The sequence below is a fragment of the Panicum virgatum genome, chromosome 5N (genome assembly GCF_016808335.1).
Source record: "Panicum virgatum strain AP13 chromosome 5N, P.virgatum_v5, whole genome shotgun sequence".
NCBI classification, from domain to species: Eukaryota; Viridiplantae; Streptophyta; class Magnoliopsida; order Poales; family Poaceae; genus Panicum; species Panicum virgatum.
The window spans coordinates 48,927,762-48,947,016 of record NC_053149.1 but is presented as its reverse complement, the minus strand read 5'-3'; the positions used below and the strand labels follow the sequence as shown (position 1 = coordinate 48,947,016).

The 19,255-nt window shown below is 53.3% G+C and overlaps 3 protein-coding genes, 1 long non-coding RNA gene and 1 other non-coding gene across 5 annotated transcripts; 2 read left to right on the top strand and 3 right to left on the bottom strand.

The window, feature by feature from the left end:
- Positions 1-492: 492 nt before the first annotated feature.
- Positions 493-3,312, bottom strand: LOC120676258. The gene is made up of 2 exons (XM_039957495.1): positions 2,384-3,312; positions 493-1,557 (listed from the first exon to the last, which is right to left on the bottom strand). Exons 1-2 carry the CDS (start codon positions 2,950-2,952, stop codon positions 828-830), a joined length of 1,299 nt encoding a protein of 432 aa, XP_039813429.1. The 5' UTR covers positions 2,953-3,312; the 3' UTR covers positions 493-827.
- Positions 3,313-7,688: 4,376 nt separating this feature from the next.
- Positions 7,689-10,545, top strand: LOC120676259 (putative pentatricopeptide repeat-containing protein At3g05240). The gene has a single exon (XM_039957496.1). It carries the CDS (start codon positions 7,720-7,722, stop codon positions 9,838-9,840), a length of 2,121 nt encoding a protein of 706 aa, XP_039813430.1. The 5' UTR covers positions 7,689-7,719; the 3' UTR covers positions 9,841-10,545.
- A 229-nt stretch (positions 10,546-10,774) lies between these two features.
- Positions 10,775-12,722, top strand: LOC120676260. The gene is made up of 4 exons (XR_005675744.1): positions 10,775-10,954; positions 11,038-11,110; positions 11,614-11,734; positions 11,960-12,722. It is a non-coding gene; the product is annotated as an uncharacterized LOC120676260 (long non-coding RNA).
- A 178-nt stretch (positions 12,723-12,900) lies between these two features.
- Positions 12,901-12,974, bottom strand: TRNAI-AAU. The gene has a single exon. It is a non-coding gene; the product is annotated as a tRNA-Ile (tRNA).
- Positions 12,975-16,623: 3,649 nt separating this feature from the next.
- On the bottom strand, positions 16,624-18,390 carry LOC120676743 (DELLA protein SLN1-like). The gene has a single exon (XM_039958069.1). It carries the CDS (start codon positions 18,276-18,278, stop codon positions 16,872-16,874), a length of 1,407 nt encoding a protein of 468 aa, XP_039814003.1. The 5' UTR covers positions 18,279-18,390; the 3' UTR covers positions 16,624-16,871.
- Positions 18,391-19,255: the final 865 nt, after the last annotated feature.

Genomic DNA, 19,255 nt, shown 5'->3' with positions numbered 1-19,255 from the left:
AATCGACGGGGACGGATCACCTAAATCCGGATGCAAAACGCCCCCATCCTGTTGCTTTTAAGCGAGTGTTCAACCGTTGTACCTGTGCTTCACTGTTTGCCAGTACAGATCGCGCAAGGATGCGACCGGTTTTCTCGCCCGGGTCCTTCTCGCCAATCTGTATCAGACGCGAGATTTGACAGAGCAGTTGCGTTTGGGTAGCGACGTCAAAGGCAAGCCATAGAACAGTCCACAAGAAACCCCGCGACCTGAAGATGACGTCCTCTGTCTGTGTAGTCTGATGGTTTACGAGCAGTTAATAATCCAATTTTAGTATTCCTGCGAACACTGTGAAGTGAGGTTTCCTCTTTGTACTACGGTGGAAAATTTCTTCCTCAAGACTATACAAAGCAGAGCAGAAGCTGAATGGCGCCTAGTGAGGTGGCTGTTTGGTCCAAGGCACATGTCACCCCCAAACTTCGCCGCGATTTGAGTTGACGACGCAAGCATAGATAGCACAAAAGTGTGTGAACAATGGGTGGTAGGAATTGCAGCAATTGCAGTATACAAGGGAGTAGAAGCACGCACACACCACTGGCCATCCCTTATCTGAAACGTTTCGTTCGCTCTCACCAAGTGACTAGTCCACATCGGCGAAGCTATCATGGGCGATCATGCCGCGCCACGGCCCCACCCGCATGGAAACGAAGCGTGGCGTGGGGGACTAGGGTGACACGGCCGCCTTGGACCCCCAGCACTCGCCCACGCTCCCTTTGGCTTTTGCACACACCTGTATGTACAGCGCGCGCGGACGGACTCCCGGGCCCGCGCCGATCCGATCAGCTGGATCACTGGCGGCCGCCGCAGCTGCTGGACGCCGGCGGCGCGGCCAGCGGCCAGAGGCGGGAGAAGGTGGAGGAGACGGCGATGCCGGCCATGTTGAGCCCCTTGCTGCCGCCCCAGTCCGGCACGGGCACCCACCGCCACTCCCCGCCGCGCGCGCGGTCGTACGACAGCCACACCAGGTCCCACGCGCCGCGGCAGTTGGAGATGAGCACCAGCCGGACCACGCCCTCCCGCTCCGCCAGCAGCCCCGTCATCACGGCGTACGGCTTCCGGAACCCCTCCACCAGCTCGCCCGGCACGCTGGCCACCAGCTCCCAGTCGCCGCCCACGGCCCCGAACCCGTACAGCTCCACGCCCGTCACCACCTTCACCCGGGCCCGGCTCGTCGGGTCGTCGACCGCCGCCGACCGCACCACGGCCGCGCTCCCGTCGCCGTACACGTGCAGCCGGTCCCCGTGCCCCGCCGCGGCGCCGGCGGCGGCGTGAGGGAACCGGGGGCGGAAGAAGACCGGGCGCTCGTCCGCGCCCGGGCCGGAGTACACCATGACGCAGTCCGCCCCGGCGTGCGCCGCGCAGAGGTACGTGCCGTCGGGGGACGCCGGCGAGTTCCCCTCCGCCAGGACCGACTCCGACTGCTGCCACGTGTCCGTCTCCGACTGCTGCCACGTGTCCGTCTCCGACCGGTACTCGAACAGGAATGGCGTGTTGTTCACCAGCTCAGCAAACAGAAACCTGCGGGGAAAAGCAACCATTTTTGCACTGACGTCAGATCGGGTACTCCAAACAGCGACATCGATTGATACCGAATTACCAATCGAAAATCAATGTGGGTTGACAGTTGCTTTAGCACTGTCAACTGCTGCTAACACTCGCGATGAGGAATAATCGAGAAGCGGCGGGGTAAAAGTGAAAGAGTAAAACTCGATCGAGCAGGTTAGTGGGGGAAAATCTATTTATTGCATATGCGATTTTCCGTCGAGCTATCGCAAAACCGCCCCCGCAGCACCCGCCCCTGTTCATCTTCTACCTCGAGCCAGGGGAGGGGGCGCGGCAGTTAGCGAGCTAGGGGAGGGGGGAGGGGGGCCGGGAAGGGGTGGTAGGTGGGGGGAGCGGTCGCCGGCGGCCGGGGTGGTGGAGGGCGGCGGCGGCCTTATAATTCCGGGTTGCTGGGGTGGGGCAGCTCCATAGCCGCTGGCCATAGAGGAGGGGGTCGGGGGCGGGGGCGGCCAGGCGGTGGCGGCGGTTCGGCCGGCGGAGGGCGCGGCAGCGCGGGAGCGCCGCCGGCTGGGCGGGGCTGGATAACCGGTGGGCGGTGCCGGCGGCGGGGGTGAGAAAAAGGCAGCGGCGTGCGGCGGCGAGCTCGGTTAGAGACGGCGGCGGCGGAGGCGGCGGGGCGGCGCCGGAGCCCAGAGGCAGGGGAGCAAGCGCCGGGCGGAGCACTGCCACCCTTCTGTGATGGGATGGATTCCCATCGCAGAATGCGACGAATAGACATCCCCGGTTAGTGGTGCTTGCAAGTTTTCCGGAAAGAGCCAATCGCAAGAAAAAGGACGGGTACCTAAACCGGTTCGATCCGGGGGGATCGGCGACGAGCTTGAGGCCGAAGCGGCGCCAGGAGGAGGTGCCGCGTGGCCCGAGCGGGGACGGCGGGAGCCGGCGCGCGGTGCGCGCGGTGAGGTCGACGACCACGAGCTCGCGGCGGCCGTTGGCGGCGAACAGGAAGGAGCTGCCGGAGGCGGCGAGGAAGTAGAGGTCCTCGCCGGGCGGCACGGCGGGGGCGAGGATGGCCGAGACCGGGATGCGGAACCAGCGGCCCGAGGGCCCGTGGAAGCCCCGGATGGCGGCGTCGCGGGGCGGGAGCTTCTTGAAGAGGAGCAGCCACGCGGCGGCCGGGCCGGGCCCCGACGACGCCGAGGAGAGGTGGTAGAGGCGGCGGAAGTCCGGGGATGAGATGAGGCTGGAGAGCGGGCGCGCCACGGAGCGCACGCGGAGGAGCTCCGGGACGGCCAGGCGGAGGAGGATCTCGTGCAGGAGCTCCGACGGGAGAAGCAGCAGCGGGCCCAGGGCCGTCGCGGCCGAGCTCGCCGGCGAGGGGTGGTGCTCGCCGGCGAGGGGGTGATCGGCCATGGGAGGGGTTAGGTGAGGTTTAATTCCGCTTGGGGATGGGAGGATGGGCTTCGCTTGTTTGGGGGACAAGTTTTGCGCCGCCGGCCTTTTATACAGACTAGGGAGATGGTTCTTGGCTGTTGACCTGCTAAGCTAAATCTCCATTTCCTGGGGATTAAAGGGAGTTTTGTTTCTTTTCTTTCTGGCTTTCCGTTTTGTGGTTGGGATGGAAAGGATGTGCTTGTAGGGCACACTTTGTTCTAGGTGAAAATAAAAAAGAAATGTCCTTTGGTTTTTTTATTTGGTGGACGGTGCATGGCTATAGTCACAAAAAAAGGTGATGCATGGCTATGACTTAATGACTTGCTTGTACTAGTTCATACAAATGGAAGAAGAAGAAAAATCTTATGATCGAAGTGCTACGAGTAGTATTGTACCAAGACTGTTTTTATTTAAAAAAAAGCTCGGGTAGAATAAAGAGAAATCTCAGTTATTCTTTGGCTCAAAAACTTGCTGTACAAGTTCATTAGTATATTTTCCAAAATGTCAGTAATAACTACAATTAAGCACAATGCATGGTGCGCAATCTGCTCGTAGGAATGGCACCGGTGCCTTTCCTCCCAAGATAATTACTACTCCTTCCGTCTCAAAATATAAGTCATTCTAGAAATTTTAGGACAGATTAATAAGAAAGTAAAATGATCATGTTTACCCCTATTTGTTATTCATATTTGGTAGTAATTGATTTTTACTTGCACATGCACTTTCTAAATAGGGTAGAGTGACTTGTTTTTTGGGATAAATTTTGAATCCCAGAATGACTTGTTTTTTTGGGGCGGAGGGAGTAGTCTCAATTAAAAGATGGAACGGCCTTGATTGCCGCACAACAGAATTTCAGGTGCTTCATCCTAGACAGACTCCATGTGGGACCGACAAAAAAAGCCCACACAGGAACGCCATCAGCCGCAGTGCTCAGTTTCCTTTCGTGCACTCTTGGCACCAAAGTATACTTCATTAAGAAAACCATTAACAGCATTTTTCTCTTTATTCTCAGAACACCAAGTATTAATGTATTATAAACCCGGTGGCCAAGTCAGAATCGCCTCCTATCCACTCCTCAGAAAAAGGAGTGATCACTTCCCATCTACCTGCACAGAAATAAGAAAGCAAAAGGAAACCACTTGAGCAGGGGGCCATCACAGATACAAACTTTACACAGCCTCTTCGCACAAAATATGTGATTGGCCGTTGTCGAGCCGAGAGCCCGTGACACATTCATATATAGCCTGTGACCCCTTAGTTTATTTCATACGGAACCATACAAACTACAGTGGACGTCAGCAGTCAGCACTCAGCATGAGCCTTGGATTGATCCTTTTTCCCTAAAGAAATGGTGAGGCTTCCAGTAGCCCTTTCTGTGTGTCTAGAAAAAGGGAAGAAGAAAGAAGAGGTCATATTCGATCTTTCATTGCATTTTTTCAGCCATTCGTGGATTAAAGCGCTGTGGAGTGAGGACCAAAGAAACCCTTTTCTGCAAGAAACAAAGCTATAGCTAGCAGGGGGACTCTGAATTTCTGTATATCCATACACCTGTTCATTGTTTTTCTTTTCCAAGACTCTTCTTATCCGCAGACTGATTGGTTGACCAGGTTATCGGTGCTTGGATCCTCAATAATTCTTTGGAATTATACAGCCCAATAATTGGTACTCCAGCATTAACTTAACTTCTTCTAGACCTCAGCTGCTGGGCTTCACTGTGACCATATATATACAAAGTCATTTGCAGGTCACAGGGCATCATTTCTTCTTATCCTAATGATGCGCGCGTCCCTTTAGCTGATGACGGCAACCTTTAACTGCCTCCTGCAACTAACACAAACCAAGAAACTGTTTTTTTTCTATAAAAAAAGAATGTATAATGGATGTGGTTAGGTTAAATAGATACAAATGCAGCCTCCTGTCAGCATGCACGCACATAGAATTTATTAATTTAAGGCTGGAACAGGGTCATTTTGCTCTGTTTCCTTTTGGTCCTCCAATGGATAGACTGGTTAAAAATAGTGGATGATATTTAAATCTGGTCGGCATAGCCCTTGCTGCCCCGATTGTACGGTTTCGGGGCCCCAAAAAAGTTGCAACTTTTGACGAAGATACGGGAGCCAAAGATGATGGTCAAAAGTTAGGTGAAGACCCCCTCGCCCTTCCCCTGCGCGCATCTGAGGAGGAAGCTCTGTTTTGTGGAAGAAGCAGCCGAGCTTAGTCCCCATGCAAAACCTCCGTAAATGCCACTTCAAGCTGTAGCGAGTTCTGCCAACTCAATTGTCACGGCATGATCCGCCCAGGTTACTCCGGAATTGGCTTGTGCTACAGTAGCGTTCGACGGATGCAGCTTTCCCGTCGGCGTCTTGTGCGTACGCGCTCTGTTTGGGCACGGAGCACTTGTCTTTTTTGATCTGCCTATACTTGCCACGCTTTCTGAACCACGCTGTAACTTTCAGACAATAAGCTGCTCCCAACGCAGCTTCTCTGCAGGCATCTGGGATCGGGACACGCGCACTGGACATCGGACGCCGAGGTGAGGGACCGAAACCGCCCGAGGAGCCAGTCAGAAACCATGGCCTCCTTCCTCCAGCTCCAAGAAAGAGGGTCTGACATGCGGGTACCAACAGTCACGAACTCTGCTGGAACTGCGGAGCGAAAATGGCTTCTTTGCCGAAAGAGCACAGGGACGACGGCACGCGACAAAGTTTTTTTTTTTCATGCAATGATGCAATCGCTGCATACTCTGAAGATAGTGACACGATTGTACGTATTATGAAGAAGCTGAACACTATCTAAAAAAATGTTTCATTATCTTTAAAAAAAATGTTTCGTTGAGAAAAAACTGGCTGTGGTGCTGATGACAAAGCAAGCACGCGCGGCGATGGAACCTGGTTTGCAGCCGATTATTCAACGGGGATGGGTTGCGTGGTGGTGTTCTGAGTTGTGTGGCGTGAGAAAAGGCCAATTAGATCCGGTACAGGCACGATGATGTCAAGGTCAAGGAAAGGCCCACGATCAGTATTCAATCGCCCTATTATTTACCACCCCCCTCGCATCGAATTAATCGGAGAAGGTGCATGCATGCTGTTGCTCAGCTCAGAGAGCACTCCGCTGTCTCTGTCTGCAGGGGCGTAACGCAGGTTGTGAGTTGTGACAGAGCCATTAGCAAAGCAAAATGCCTGACTAGGCTAGGCCACATCAGCCGTGACCGAACTGACAGCCGGACTAGTAACATTAAGTTAGTGGAATAGGGTGTGGACTCGCGGCAAACCCGTTGCTAAAGTGAAGCCAAGCGGTGAGCTCTCAAGTGGAATCTTGCCTTTTTGTTTAAGCCCGCGCTGGATTAACCCTTTGCCATCGAGGTGGTGCGTCGTGCCAAAAAAAAAAGGGGGGGGGGGACCTAATTTCATCCACCGAAGTTGCGGTAGGAGGATCGGTGGCTAATTGGCTAATGGCGTTTTGATATTTCTTGGTCGGCCGGGCCGGGTCCTCCCGGCCATCCATCCGATCCACGTCGGATGGATTGACGGCTTCTGTTGTCTTGTCCGGGGGACCTGGTGAGGGCCCGTGTGTTTCTTGTCCTTTTGACGGCGAGAGGATCGGGAGAGCATGTCTCTGCTGCGGAGTCAGCTTATGCGAGTGAGGGAGAGAGAGAGACAGGGAGAGGAAGGTGTGATTCGGACCGTATGCTTTTTTAATTGCAACTTTGTGAAAAGCGAAAGTGGCCCGGCTTGTCTAACTAGAGTTGCGCGACCATGTGGGTTGACGGAAATGGGACCTTTTGTATTCTGTATTTACTCGTGTGTGTTTTAATTATCAAGCACAAAATCGAATTATCACTATGCGGACATGTCGTGCATTAATGGATGGTAAAACATACTACTCTCTATGAATACATGCATACAACTCTACCCTTATGATTACTTCTGAGAGACTGAGTTTTTTTACGAACACATCACATACCACTAAAGAAACAACACCAGTTAGCTTCAGCGGCTTTGACTTGTGAAATCGTTTTAGGAGAAACCCTCCCAAATGGGACATTCGAAAAAGTTCTATGTAGGTCTTAGTGGAGGCAACTCCAATGAGAGGGATCTCTATTCATAATCTTCTTCCTCCCCTCAATTCTGACGCCTCCCGCCTCCTCTGCTGTCTCGTCACCCCCACCTCTTGACTGCTCTAGAAGCGCGGTAGTTTCCGAAGCAACTGCCCCCCTCCCCCTCCAGCCGCCATCGATGCCACACCACACTTCTGATCGGCTCCGGCGGTGCCCCTGCCGCTAGATTTATGGAGTGTGCGCCCCTACCGCCTCTACCATTGTCTCTCTCCTAGGATGGACATTCGGGTAGTTTGGGAAATTTGGGTCGATAATTTGAATACTTTAAATACTGTAAAATTTGAGATTTCAAAACTTCTACCCGATCTACCTGAAAAAAAGGAAACCCGAAATTTCGAATACCTAAAATTTTGGGTTCGACTTCATGTTTTCCCCAAATACCCATTAGGCAACAAGTAGAAAACGAGATCAAATAAAAAGTAAAATCAACATATCACACTTATTGTACAAATCAAACCCTGAACTCTTACTCGCCTGACTCGCGTTTTCTGCTGTGTTATTTTTTTCTTGCAGACTGGCAGTAGAGTGCCTCTCATGTATCTTTATGTGGTATAAATGAAGAGGTGCCTCGTGTAGCATTTGCGATTCTACAATTCTGGGCAGCCACCTTCACTGCACGCCATGAGCCCATGATTGGTTTGACTGTTCGACATCGGGGCGTCCAAATCCCAACCGCTAACTGCGCGCACCAACCGTTGATCCTCCCGAAAACCCAACTCCCCCATGCGGCCATGCGCTATCTCTACTTCCGCCCCAACGCAGCAGGCGCAGGCCATGCCCGCCATCCCCTCCTCGCCCACCTCGACGCCTGCGCCTCGCGGGCCCACGTCGCGGAGCTCCACGGCCGCCTCATCCGCGCCCACCTCGCCGCCGACCCCGCCGTGGCCGGCCGGCTGGTCGCCCTCCTCGCGTCCCCCTCGGCGGGCCACGACATGCGCCGCGCGCGCACGGTGCTCGACGGGATGCCCCGCACGAACGCGCCCGCGTGGAACTGCGTGATCAGGGGGTACACCAGCCGCGGCGCGCCACGGGATGCGCTGGCGGCGTTCAGGGCCATGGTCAGGAGAGGCGTTGCGCCTGACAGCTACACCATGGCCGCGGCCGTGACGGCGAGTGCTGCTGGTGGTGATGGCCGGGCGTGGGAGTGGCGGGCGGCCGGGGACGCGGTCCACGCGGTGGTTCGGAAGATTGGGTGCGCGGCGGATCTGTTCGTCACGTCGGGCCTTGTTAATATGTACGGCACGTTCGGAAGTGTTGAGTATGCGAGGAAGGTTTTTGGGGAAATGCGGGAGAGGGACGTGGTGTCTTGGACGTCCATGATCTCAGCGTTTGCACAGTGTGGCATGTGGAATGATGCGTTGAGGTTTCTTGCCGAGATGCAGGCAGACGGTATTGCTCCTAACAAAGTCACGATTATAAGCTTGCTGTCTGCTTGTGGGCATGGGCAAGCTGTTGACAGAGGACGCTGGGTGTATGATCGGCTTGGTGAATATGGAATTGAGGCTGATGTGGATATAGGAAATGCAGTCATAAGCATGTATGCGAAATGCGGGTGCATGTCTGATGCTTTGGAGGCATTTAAGGTCATGCCTGCAAGAAATACTAAATCATGGAACACACTGATTGATAGATTTGTGCAAAATAAGAAGCATAAAGAAGCATTGAAAATGTTTGAAGAGATGTTATCAAGTGAATTCAATCCTGATGCTGTAACACTTGTAAGTGTTTTATCAGCCTGCGCTCAGCTTGGTGATCTTCAGCAAGGGAGGAATCTCCACAGTTACATAAGAAGCAGTGGGATCTGTTGTGACACCATCCTTACAAATTCTTTGATTAACATGTATGCCAAGTGTGGCGATATGGCAGCAGCAGAAGTGGTTTTCAAGGCTATGAAACAGAGGGATGTTGTTTCATGGACAACTATGGTTTGTGGTTATGTGCAGGGACGGCAATTTACAGTGTCCTTTAACTTTTTTGAAGAGATGAAGGTTGCAGGGATTGTAGCAAGTGAAATGGCATTGGTTAGTCTACTTTCTGCTTGTTCACAGCTTGGAGCACTTGATAGAGGACAGGAGATTCATGCTTATATAGAAGAAAAGAACATAAAACGAGATGTATTCCTGGAAAGTGCCCTGGTGGATATGTATGCAAAATGTGGCTCCATCGACATGTCAGCTGAAATATTTAGCAAAATGCAGCATAAGCAAACCCTCACATGGAATTCTATGCTAGGAGGTCTTGCAAGTAATGGGCATGGGAAGGAAGCAGTCCAGCTCTTTGACCAAATGCTGAAGTTTGGAGATCCCAAACCTGATGGTATTACTTTCAAGACAGTCCTTGGTGCCTGTGCTCATGTGGGAATGGTTAGAGAGGGACTCTGTTACTTCCACACCATGCCTACCTTTTGTATTGCCCCTGATATTGAGCACTATGGTTGCATAGTAGACCTCCTAAGTAGAGCTGGCCTACTAGAAGAAGCATTTGAATTCATAAAGAAGATGGCAATAGATCCTAATCCTGTTATTTGGGGATCACTTCTTTCAGCTTGCAGATTTCATGACAAAATGGATTTAGTCAGGAGAGTCAGGCAACACGTTATTAAATTAGCTCCTAACGATGTGGGGACACATGTGATGATCGCAAACTTATATGCTGAAGGTGGTCAGTGGGATGATGTACAACAAATAAGAGAGCAGATGGGAAGCAGGGGTATAGAGAAGTCACCTGGTTACAGCTCCATCCAAGTCTAAACCTTCATAATGTATTTTAACATTTTTGTGATCCGCCCATAAGGCAATACACAAGGCTGACAGGAGCAATGCCATTAACACTGAACATTTTACAGTTGTTTGGTGATGCTTCTGGACTTGGAACTAATGTACAGAAGAGCAGTGTTATGCCTGGCGTACTAACATTGTTTGCAAGGCATTTCTGGTTTGAACTGCTGCAGTTTGTTGGGCACTCGATCTCGCTCCGCAGCCTGACAAGCCTGTGTTTGATGTCTGGTGGGACAAGGCGTCATCAGCAGTCAGTGGTGATACAAAAAAGGGACTAAACTCCCTCATAATTCTTGGCGCTTGGACCATCTGGAAACTTGGTGCTACCCGTAGCGTATCTGTGGCTCTTACCCATGCCAAGGAGGAAGCCCTTTTGTGGAGTATGGCTGGTGCTAAGGATCTATCCTTGCACACAGTCACTGCTGCTGCTGTTTAGCAGGTGTTGTGGTCAGGTCCTTCTAGTCAACCATGGGTAATTAGGATCTTGCAGGTTTTAGTGGGTTCGTGTGTGTGTGTGTGTCTTTCTCTTCTATTAATACAATGATACGCAGCTCTCTTGCGTGTTCGAGAAAAAAAAAACAGGAGCAATGCCAACTAGTGCAGTTTCTGTTTGACAAGACATCAGGCACCACATGTCAATTTCCATTAACCTGTGTATGTGTTATTACTGTTGTGTTATTTTGGGGATCAACATTGCCTAAAGCATTTGCTTGGATAATGATCATGGACATATTGAAGCTGTGACAGGAAGAAGGCATGTAAAATATGCTCACGGTATGAAATTTAGAGCTCACTTGCGGTTCGCTTCTTAGATAAATTAACCATCAGGGTTCATAGTTCTTTTTTTCTATGAACATGTAGTGTTACCTAGGCTCTGATCTTTTTTGTGTTTGAGTTATGCTTTGAATATCATGCTTTTTTATCTAAACCTTTGTACATTTGTTAAGATTGCTCAATTCACTTGTTCCTAATAAATAACCATTTGCATCTTCAACTATTGTACTGTTCATGTAGCCGGCATTCGACTTTCCCCAACCTTACAAGTCCAAGAGGCAAAAATGCAACCAGCCCTTCTCTGTACATTGATGTAAGATATTTACACATTTTTTTTATCAAAATTTAGTTTGTTGATATTGTGTAAGAAATGTGAGTATCCATTTTGGGATTCAGTTTTCGTATTGCTGGAAAAGACAGTTCTTTAGCTCTCAGAAGGCTGATATTAAAGGCCAAGCTCCATAAAGAGGTATGGGTCAATTAACCTCATATCTATTCTGCAACACCTCGAATGTTAAACAGTGAATAAATTAAAAACAAAATGAATCCCACCAATTACGCATACTGAACAGATAATACATTGAGGTTTTATTAGCACCATTTCAATTTTTCCCAGAAGCTTGGGAATATCCAAACCCATGGGCACGGCAGAGGACAAATTTTGCATTTGCAACAGCTCTGAACGATCACATTATGACCAAACGGTGTCATATGATCCTGTCTGAATAACGGGCCGTGTACTCCTTAGTGACTGCTCATCTACCATGCTGGATCTCGGATAGTTTATGTACACGATAGTACTCCCAAACATCTGTTTTATGTGATTTGCAGCATGTTTGAGTCATAAATGTATTAGTAAAGAATCATGTTTCAATCCTTAATCATTAAGGCTTTCGATTTGATAGAACTATTTATTTACCTGTTGAAAGTAAATAATAGCTTTCCTTATTTACCCCTGCAATGCACATGCAGTCAGTGTTCTTCCATTCTGCAAGCTTCTCAGATTAAGTCCAATAATTAGGATGCAGGCAGTAGAGACAAAGCTACAGTAAGCCCTTGGTGTACTTCACGTATGGAAGCTTCCTCCATCAAAGTAAGATATTGTCTCTCGAATTTCAGTTTTATTATCAATTTCCAAGCTGCTGATATTTTGGATATCCCCAAGTTTCTAGTAGAATCGAAACAGCTGCTCACTTTTCAGCATTCTTTACTGTCACACAACGGGGCTTCAAAACAGCATAGACGGGAATATTCAAACATCATTATATGCCAGAATACAGATGTAGCATTTCTGATCAGGGTTCTAACGTCTATCCAGTTTAGATGATGAAACGGTCCTAGCTGAAAGACGGAGCATGTACTTCATGGTGGCCATTCATCTGCCATGGTGATACTGGATTATGCTTCCATGCTGCTACAAAGGATCATGAGGAACACAGCCTTAGACGGCACAATGGGCAGATGGTACTGCACCCTTCGTACAGAAGGCAAATGGTAGCGATCTGCAATTCTGCATTCAAGCCCCTGGTATGATCTGCATTCAAGCCTCAATTCTGCCTAGCGGGATAGTAGCAATATAAGTTCTATTTATCTTTACATGATGAGCTGTCGAAATGTTGCTCAGCGAGTTTAGGAGCAAAGTAGGATCGTTAGCAAACGAGTTAATGGCTTCTACTTGTATATGCCTAGTATGCTGTTAGTAGAATCACCCCTGCTCGTATGATGTCGCACAGCTCAATCTGCTGAATGCTCGCGTCAGAGAACAGAAACCCAGGCCCGTGCCTGTTGCGTCCATTTATCTACAGTAAGATTATGCAGCTTTTGGAGTGGCAGCGTAGGGTAGGGATGCAGCCTGACTGTATAACCCTTCTGTGGCATCTTTCCAATCTGGGCAGGGATCGTGCATTCGTGCTGGCCAATGATCCCAGGCTGGTAATAGTACTACGCAGGCACTTGCCACCCCAATGAAAGGAAAAGGCAAGTTTTTCTTTTTTTTCTGTAAAGCCTTTAGGAATGAACTTGTGCAAGCTGTAATCAAAGATCTACAAGTTCTCTGTAAATTTGAGCAGCGGAACTGGACGACAAGCTGTAAATTTGCCCCCTAATTTGAAAAGTAGGGCAGGAATTTGCCCCCTAATTTGAAGTGCTGGGAGTTGAACCATCAAAACACTCGCGAGCTAATTTGGACATGTGTCAGTGCCACGACTGGGTTCATAATAAATTAAACTAAAAATGCACGAAAATGGGAAAACAAAAATTTGGCCCATGCAGGTCTCGAACCTGCGACCTTCGCGTTATTAGCACGACGCTCTAACCAGCTGAGCTAATAGGCCGTGTTTATGGATCCGAAAAAAATATAATTTATATATAGAATTGTCTAACATTTTGCTTTCATATGCGCAGCATGCCTGCTTATCTCGTCTGATCGCATACTATCTAGTGCGCACACGGCACACCGCAGTCTGATCCGACGAGCCCGAGCAGGCTGGATATAGTTCCATCACCATCACACAGGTCAGTGATCCTGGACCATCTCGATCATAAGCTTGTTTGCTGCTTAAAGATTGCCCGGCCGTGCAGGCGTAGCCTATGCCCAAATGATTTCCAAACGCATCGGTGCTAAATTTATCCATCCGACGCGCTCAGGCCTCAGGCGTCCTCCGCCGGCTCCTGTAGTGTTGGCAAGCCCGCTCCCTTCACGCCCAAGGGCGACAAGTAATCGCGCATGTTCCAGGTGAGAGCTAAACAAGCTAACCATTAATCAAGCAGATGCCCCAAGTGCAGGCTGCACGGACGCGATCGCGCCGGACGTCGTCGATCCGGAGGGCGCGGGGAGCCCGGCCGGCTCGCCACGGCAGGACAGAGTCGCGTGCCGGCCGGCCAGCCAGCCAGCCACATCCCAACCGTCTGGCATAGCGCCATGCGCCGGGGAGGGACACGGGGGGAGCGCGCGGCTCGCGTCGATGGGCCACGTGAACCGCTCGCCGTGGTCCGCTCCTTGCTCCGGCCGGTTCATGCTTCGGGACCTAATCCGCTGCAGCAGGTGCAGCTATACGGTAACATGCATGCCCCTGCGATCTCCTGCCGTGGCCGTGGCGAGATCACGGGTCCCCAATCATAAACGCGCAGTGGCATTGGCATCGTGGCGGCAGGCACAAAGGAACAGTTCACCGTCGGCAGCTACATGCGCGAAACAGAATTTATTAATTAAGAAATCCCCGCTCGGCAGTCGGCACGGCTCGCAAAGAGGGGTTTCGAGCGCGCGCGCCTTTTCCGGCTAGCCCGGACCGGACGTGTCGCGCCCCTGACGACGCGCGCTGGGCAGCCAGGCCGGCCCGCACCTAGAAGGATCCGTGTTCTAATTTTTCTGTGCCCGTGCGTGCTAGCCGAGAGATGCCGTGCGCCCGCGCGTGCCGCATGTGCGCCGCGCCTCCCGCTCCTAGTACCCACTTGGCTGGTGTCCTGTTGCAGGTTGCAGCAAACCAAAGCGGCCCGCCCGGTGCGCATCTCCACTCAGGATGCAAGTGGCGCGGGCCAATATGCGAACCCGCCGGCTCCAACCGCGCCGCAAACCCACATAGCCTGCACCGCGAACCCACCAGTTGAAGCAGATTATGCGGGTTAGTTTGCGATACCCAGCGGCGCCGCAAAGCCCGCATAGCGTATCCGTCAGCAATAAGCTGCTCCGCGTTACAGGACGACGACTAGCTACAGACACCACGAAGTAGCGAGCTCGCGCCCGTGCCGCCTGTCGCGAGCAGCTGGGCAGCGTCGTCTGGGTGTCGTTCGCGGCAGCGAGTGGCGTCGAGGCGGTGCTAGACAACGACGTGTTCTTGCTCGATGTCGTCGGCGGCGGCGGCGTCGAGGAGCTGTTCCCGTACGACGACTTCTACGCTGGCCTGCAGGATCAGGTCCTCGAGCTCTTGGTGTGCTACTTCCCCAACATGGTCGAGATGTGGAGCGTCACTACCTCCGACGCGAAGCCACATGGCCTCTGCAATGCCTTGATATAGGAGCAGGATGCAGAAGGAAGCAAGCACGGTCTTCAAGTCAATTCAGCTGGGACTCACCTTTGAGATGGAGAGTTTGAGGTCCTGAACCATGGGTCCTGGCCTCCTGGGTGGGCGAGGAGAAACTGGCGAGCGCGAGTGCGCGACGATGAGCGTGCAGAGGAACGCTGGACTTCGTGAGCTCGTCCGAGGACAGCCACACCGGCGGCAGTGTCGTTTTTGTTGGAACTGAGATGGGAGAAGCTGAGAAGTCACGGCGTGGAGTGAGAAAGAGCGCTGGAGGTAGGAGAAAGGTCCATGCAGCTTGCCGTGGTGACTTGATGTGGGCACATATGGGCTGCCGCGGAAGCCCGCAAAAGCAAGCGGCGTTTGTGGGCTGCTGCATGCGCCCGCAACCTCTGTCGCGGCTCTTGCGGACGCGGGGCGGGCAGCCCGCACCCGCCTAGGCATGAAAACGGTCGGGAACAGTCGGGAAAACCCCTTAACTGTTTCCGCAACTGTATTTTTTTGTCGGAAACGGAAACGGGAACGGGAAAATCGGACGGGAAAACGAAATCGGTATTACGGGATATCGGGAACGGAATCAATCGGTCGGGAGCATGCCGATTACGATCGGGAATCGATAACTCAAAACGGGAAAATACATACAATCACTTCAAACATTTAACTCGATAAAATAATTACAACTATATATAAATAACATGGAAACAAGACTCGTATAACTAAGAAATACAGGTAAAGTGAATCACGAATTCACAATTCACGTTGGAACACATGCAAACAACAATTCATGTTTCCAACACAGGTAACACAGCCGACTACGACAAATACGGGAATTCCTGCGGGAATTTTCCCGGCTGAAAACGGGAACCGTGAAAACGGTCGGGAAAACACCCCAACCGTTCACGTTCCCGTTCCCGCCAGTTTTCCCGTTTTGTTTTCCCATTTTCCTATTTTTTTCGCAGAAACAGTTTACGGTCGGTTTAAACGGTAAACGGAGCCGGTCGGGACGGGATTTTCCCGTCCCATTTTCAACCCTACACCCGCCCCACTTGCAACCTGATTTTGTGATTTGTGATTTGTTTAGGCAGCGTAGTGGTTGCGGTTGCAACGCTACACTACACGCGCTACAGTCATCCGGGAGCTTTTTGGCGGAGATAAGCTAGCCGCGGGTGTGCTCCCGCATTTGAGAAGAGAGAACCAGGCAGAGGCAGCTGCTGACCTGTTTGTTTATTGTGCTCCGGACAGAGCAGCAAAGCAACGGTCATCGCCGGGCGAGCGGTTTGGCGTGTTGCGTTGCGCGAGCACCATTTTGTGTGGATCAAAGCCTGAACGAGAGAAAGCGGAATCGATGGCAGCGGTGATTCGGCGGGGACAGTTTGCATTGTTCAGATGGATGGCTAGTGGGTTTTTTTTTGAAAGCATCCAAGAGCTCTGGGGAGTCATGTAAGATTTCTGGATGCCTACACTGACCGAACTCAACGCAGACGAGGCTGTCCGAATAGTCTCGGAACGCGCCATACCGAGAACGCACACCACCACACACGCACACACACCCAGCACACACGCACACAGCCTCGATACCCAGGTGCGGACGGGGGCTCGAACTCCCGCCGGTACGCTCCCATCAGTGGGAGTTACCGCTGCGCCAGAGGCGCATCCGCGGCTAGTGGTTTTAGATTTCCATTTTACAGAGGCATCGAGCCTGTTCGGCAGATCGGTTCTCGGCTTGTCTCGACTTGTTTCGGCTTATTTCTTCTCACATAATACTGTTCATTCTACCAGCCGAACACTATTCATCAGATCAGCCGAACAGCCTCCATCGTCAGGGGGTGGTTGGTTGTTGAAAGCGCCAGTAGTCTGTAGATGAGGATCAGAAGCGGTTGCTGTTGTCAGCAGCTATCTATCAGCGGCTGAGTGAGAAGTGCCACGGGTGTGCCTTGATTCCATCCATCCAGTCCAACCAGCACAATACGTCAATGCCACGCCAGTGTAGTTTCTTTTCTACTATTGCAATGGCATTTTCCAGGGACGCTTTCAGTCTCGGCGCCGTTTATTCAACCATGACGGCATTGCTAACAGAATTTCATGTCATTTCAGATTGAGTCTTCAGTCTGCCTGCCATTTACGATCGATTTCATTCCCCCCGGGACCGCGCCGCCGCCGCGATTTTACAGTAAACCCCGCTACTCTTACCAATTTACAGTAGCTGCTCCAGTCCTAGCAGCTGCAGCTGATATTGCTCTCCTCGCTGCCGCTGCTGCCGGCCGCGTTGCTGTCGCTCTGATTGCCCTCCTCCGCCCGCCACGCGGACGCCGAGAAGAGCGGCCGCCCGTGCCACCCCAGCGTCAGGCACCCCTCGGCCTCCTCCACGCAGTGGCCCTCCCCGGAGAAGAGCCCCACCAGCATCCTCGCCTGCCGCAGCGCGTTCGCCCCCAGCGGCACGCCGCCCAGCCCCGCGCGCCCCAGCCGCTCCCGCCACCGCCGCAGCGGCTCGTGCCGCTCCCGCCGCTCCGCGCCCTCGCCGCACACGATGTCGCAGATCTCGCGCTCCAGGTACGCCTCCGCCGCCGCGTCGCCCGCGCCGCCGCTCGCCGCGTCCAGGGAGTCGAACACCGCCGAGTAGTAGAAGAGCGCCTCCGTGAACCGGTCCAGGAACCCCGGCTTGTTGTGGTCGGCCTCCTGCTCCACCACCGTGAACACCCTGGGCCGCAGGGAGGCCACGCAGTCGAGGACCGCGTCGATGGGCGCCCGGCCGTCGGCCGCGGGCGGGTCGCCGACCAGGCGGTGGAGCTGGAGCACCGAGTTCACGGCGATGGCCTCGCCCTGCGACACCTGCAGCATCCAGGGGCGGACCTCGTCCAGGCGGTTGGCGGCCACGCCGCGGAAGGAGAAGTGGACGCGCACGGAGCGCGCCAGGTCGGCGAGGCGGACGCCGACGTCGCGGAGGTCGTCGCGCCCCGGCGGGGAGGGCGGGCCAATGCCGGTGAGGCGGAGGAACGGCGGCCCGCCGGGGCGGAGCGCGAGGGCCTGGATCAGCGCGGGCCACTGGAGCCCCTGCATGAGGTTGAAGTCGATGATGTGGACGTGCCTGCAGCCCTGGACGGCCTCCAGGATGGCCTGGTTGGCCGTGAAGTGCGCGAACTTGAGGTAGGGCCCCGCCTCGTAGAAGTGGTGGTAGAGGAAGCCGTGGTCGGCGTCCGCGGCGGCGAGCGGCGGCGGAGGCGACGGCGTTGGGGGGAACAGCCGCCGGGACAGCGCGGCTGTGAAGTGGACGGCGACGCGGCCGATGCCGGAGGCCGGCGAGACGGCGGCGAGCGCGGCGTGCGCGTCGGTCAGGTGCGCGGAGGCTCCCGCGTGGTCCCCGGCCTCGACGGCGCCGGCGCAGCTCATGAGGAGGTGCACGAGGCGGATGCCCGCGGCCTCCTCCTCCTCCCGCCGCATCGCCGCCAGCGCCGCGGCGAGATCGGGCAGCTCCACCTGCGCTGCGTGCATGCCGGCCGCGCCCGCGTAGTACGACGCCACCCCGGCGTCGGGCACCGCGGTGGGCAGCGGGGGCAGGGCGGCGGCGGCGTCGAGCCCCGGGTCCGCGGGCCACTGGAAGGGGAACGCGCCGCCCATGGCCATGGGTCGGTGGGTGGGTGACTCGGTGGCGTGCGCTGCGCCTGCGACGCGGTCACCAGAGTGACGGCTTCGCGGCTGGCGGGCGGTGAGTGATGTGGAGGGGAGTGAGGAGACGGGGCGCGGGTCGCGGGTCGCGGGGGGGTTAAGGTGCTGGGAGGTGACGTCGGAGAAGGGGCGGTTACACGTGGAGAGGCGGCCACGAGCACGGGGCGCGCGGGGACACGTTGGCCTCGGGAAGGATTCGGAGGCCGGCGAGCGCACCGAGGCGCCGTGGGGGCGGCCTGCTCTGCTCCTTCTGTCAATTCCTGTTTCCTGATCTTGTCTGGGGGATCTCGTCTCGGAGTGTGCAATCCTGTTGTAACTGCACACAAAAATTTTACTCCACTAGTGTCCGAAGGCTACCGCGCGCCCCGTAGGAAGTTTCCTCACGGTCGCTCTACAAACCTCTCCCTCTAAACTCAGCAAAATCAGAAGTCCTACGCTGCAGACCTTTGTTACCAAAAATTTCTTCTAAAAACACAGGAAAATTCTTTGCATACAACCTACCCACGATCCCACGTGACCCTGTTATAAGCAGGCAAATCCAAGTTCATACCAAGGTTTCATCCTTGTTCACTCTCGTTGCGCCAATCATATCAAACTTTGGCTCACATGGGACATAAACATCTTGTTTTACGTTAGTGATGTGTAGGTACTTCGCTAAGTATACTTTGTTCGCCAAAGTTAATTCAAATATATTTGGTCATATAATATAGAAGCTATATATGGCGGTATGAGCCAAAAGATATTACGTGAGTTGAGACTAAACTGGGAAACAAATGGTAGCTAATTATTCGCAAACTAATAGAATCAAACTGAGATGGAACAAATTAACAAAACAAAAGAAGACAAACCTGCCAACGGATGCTACACCAGCCAGTCGAAGCACTCCGACATCACACTGTAGATCTGGGGTTCAAACTTCATATGGGGCGAATTTC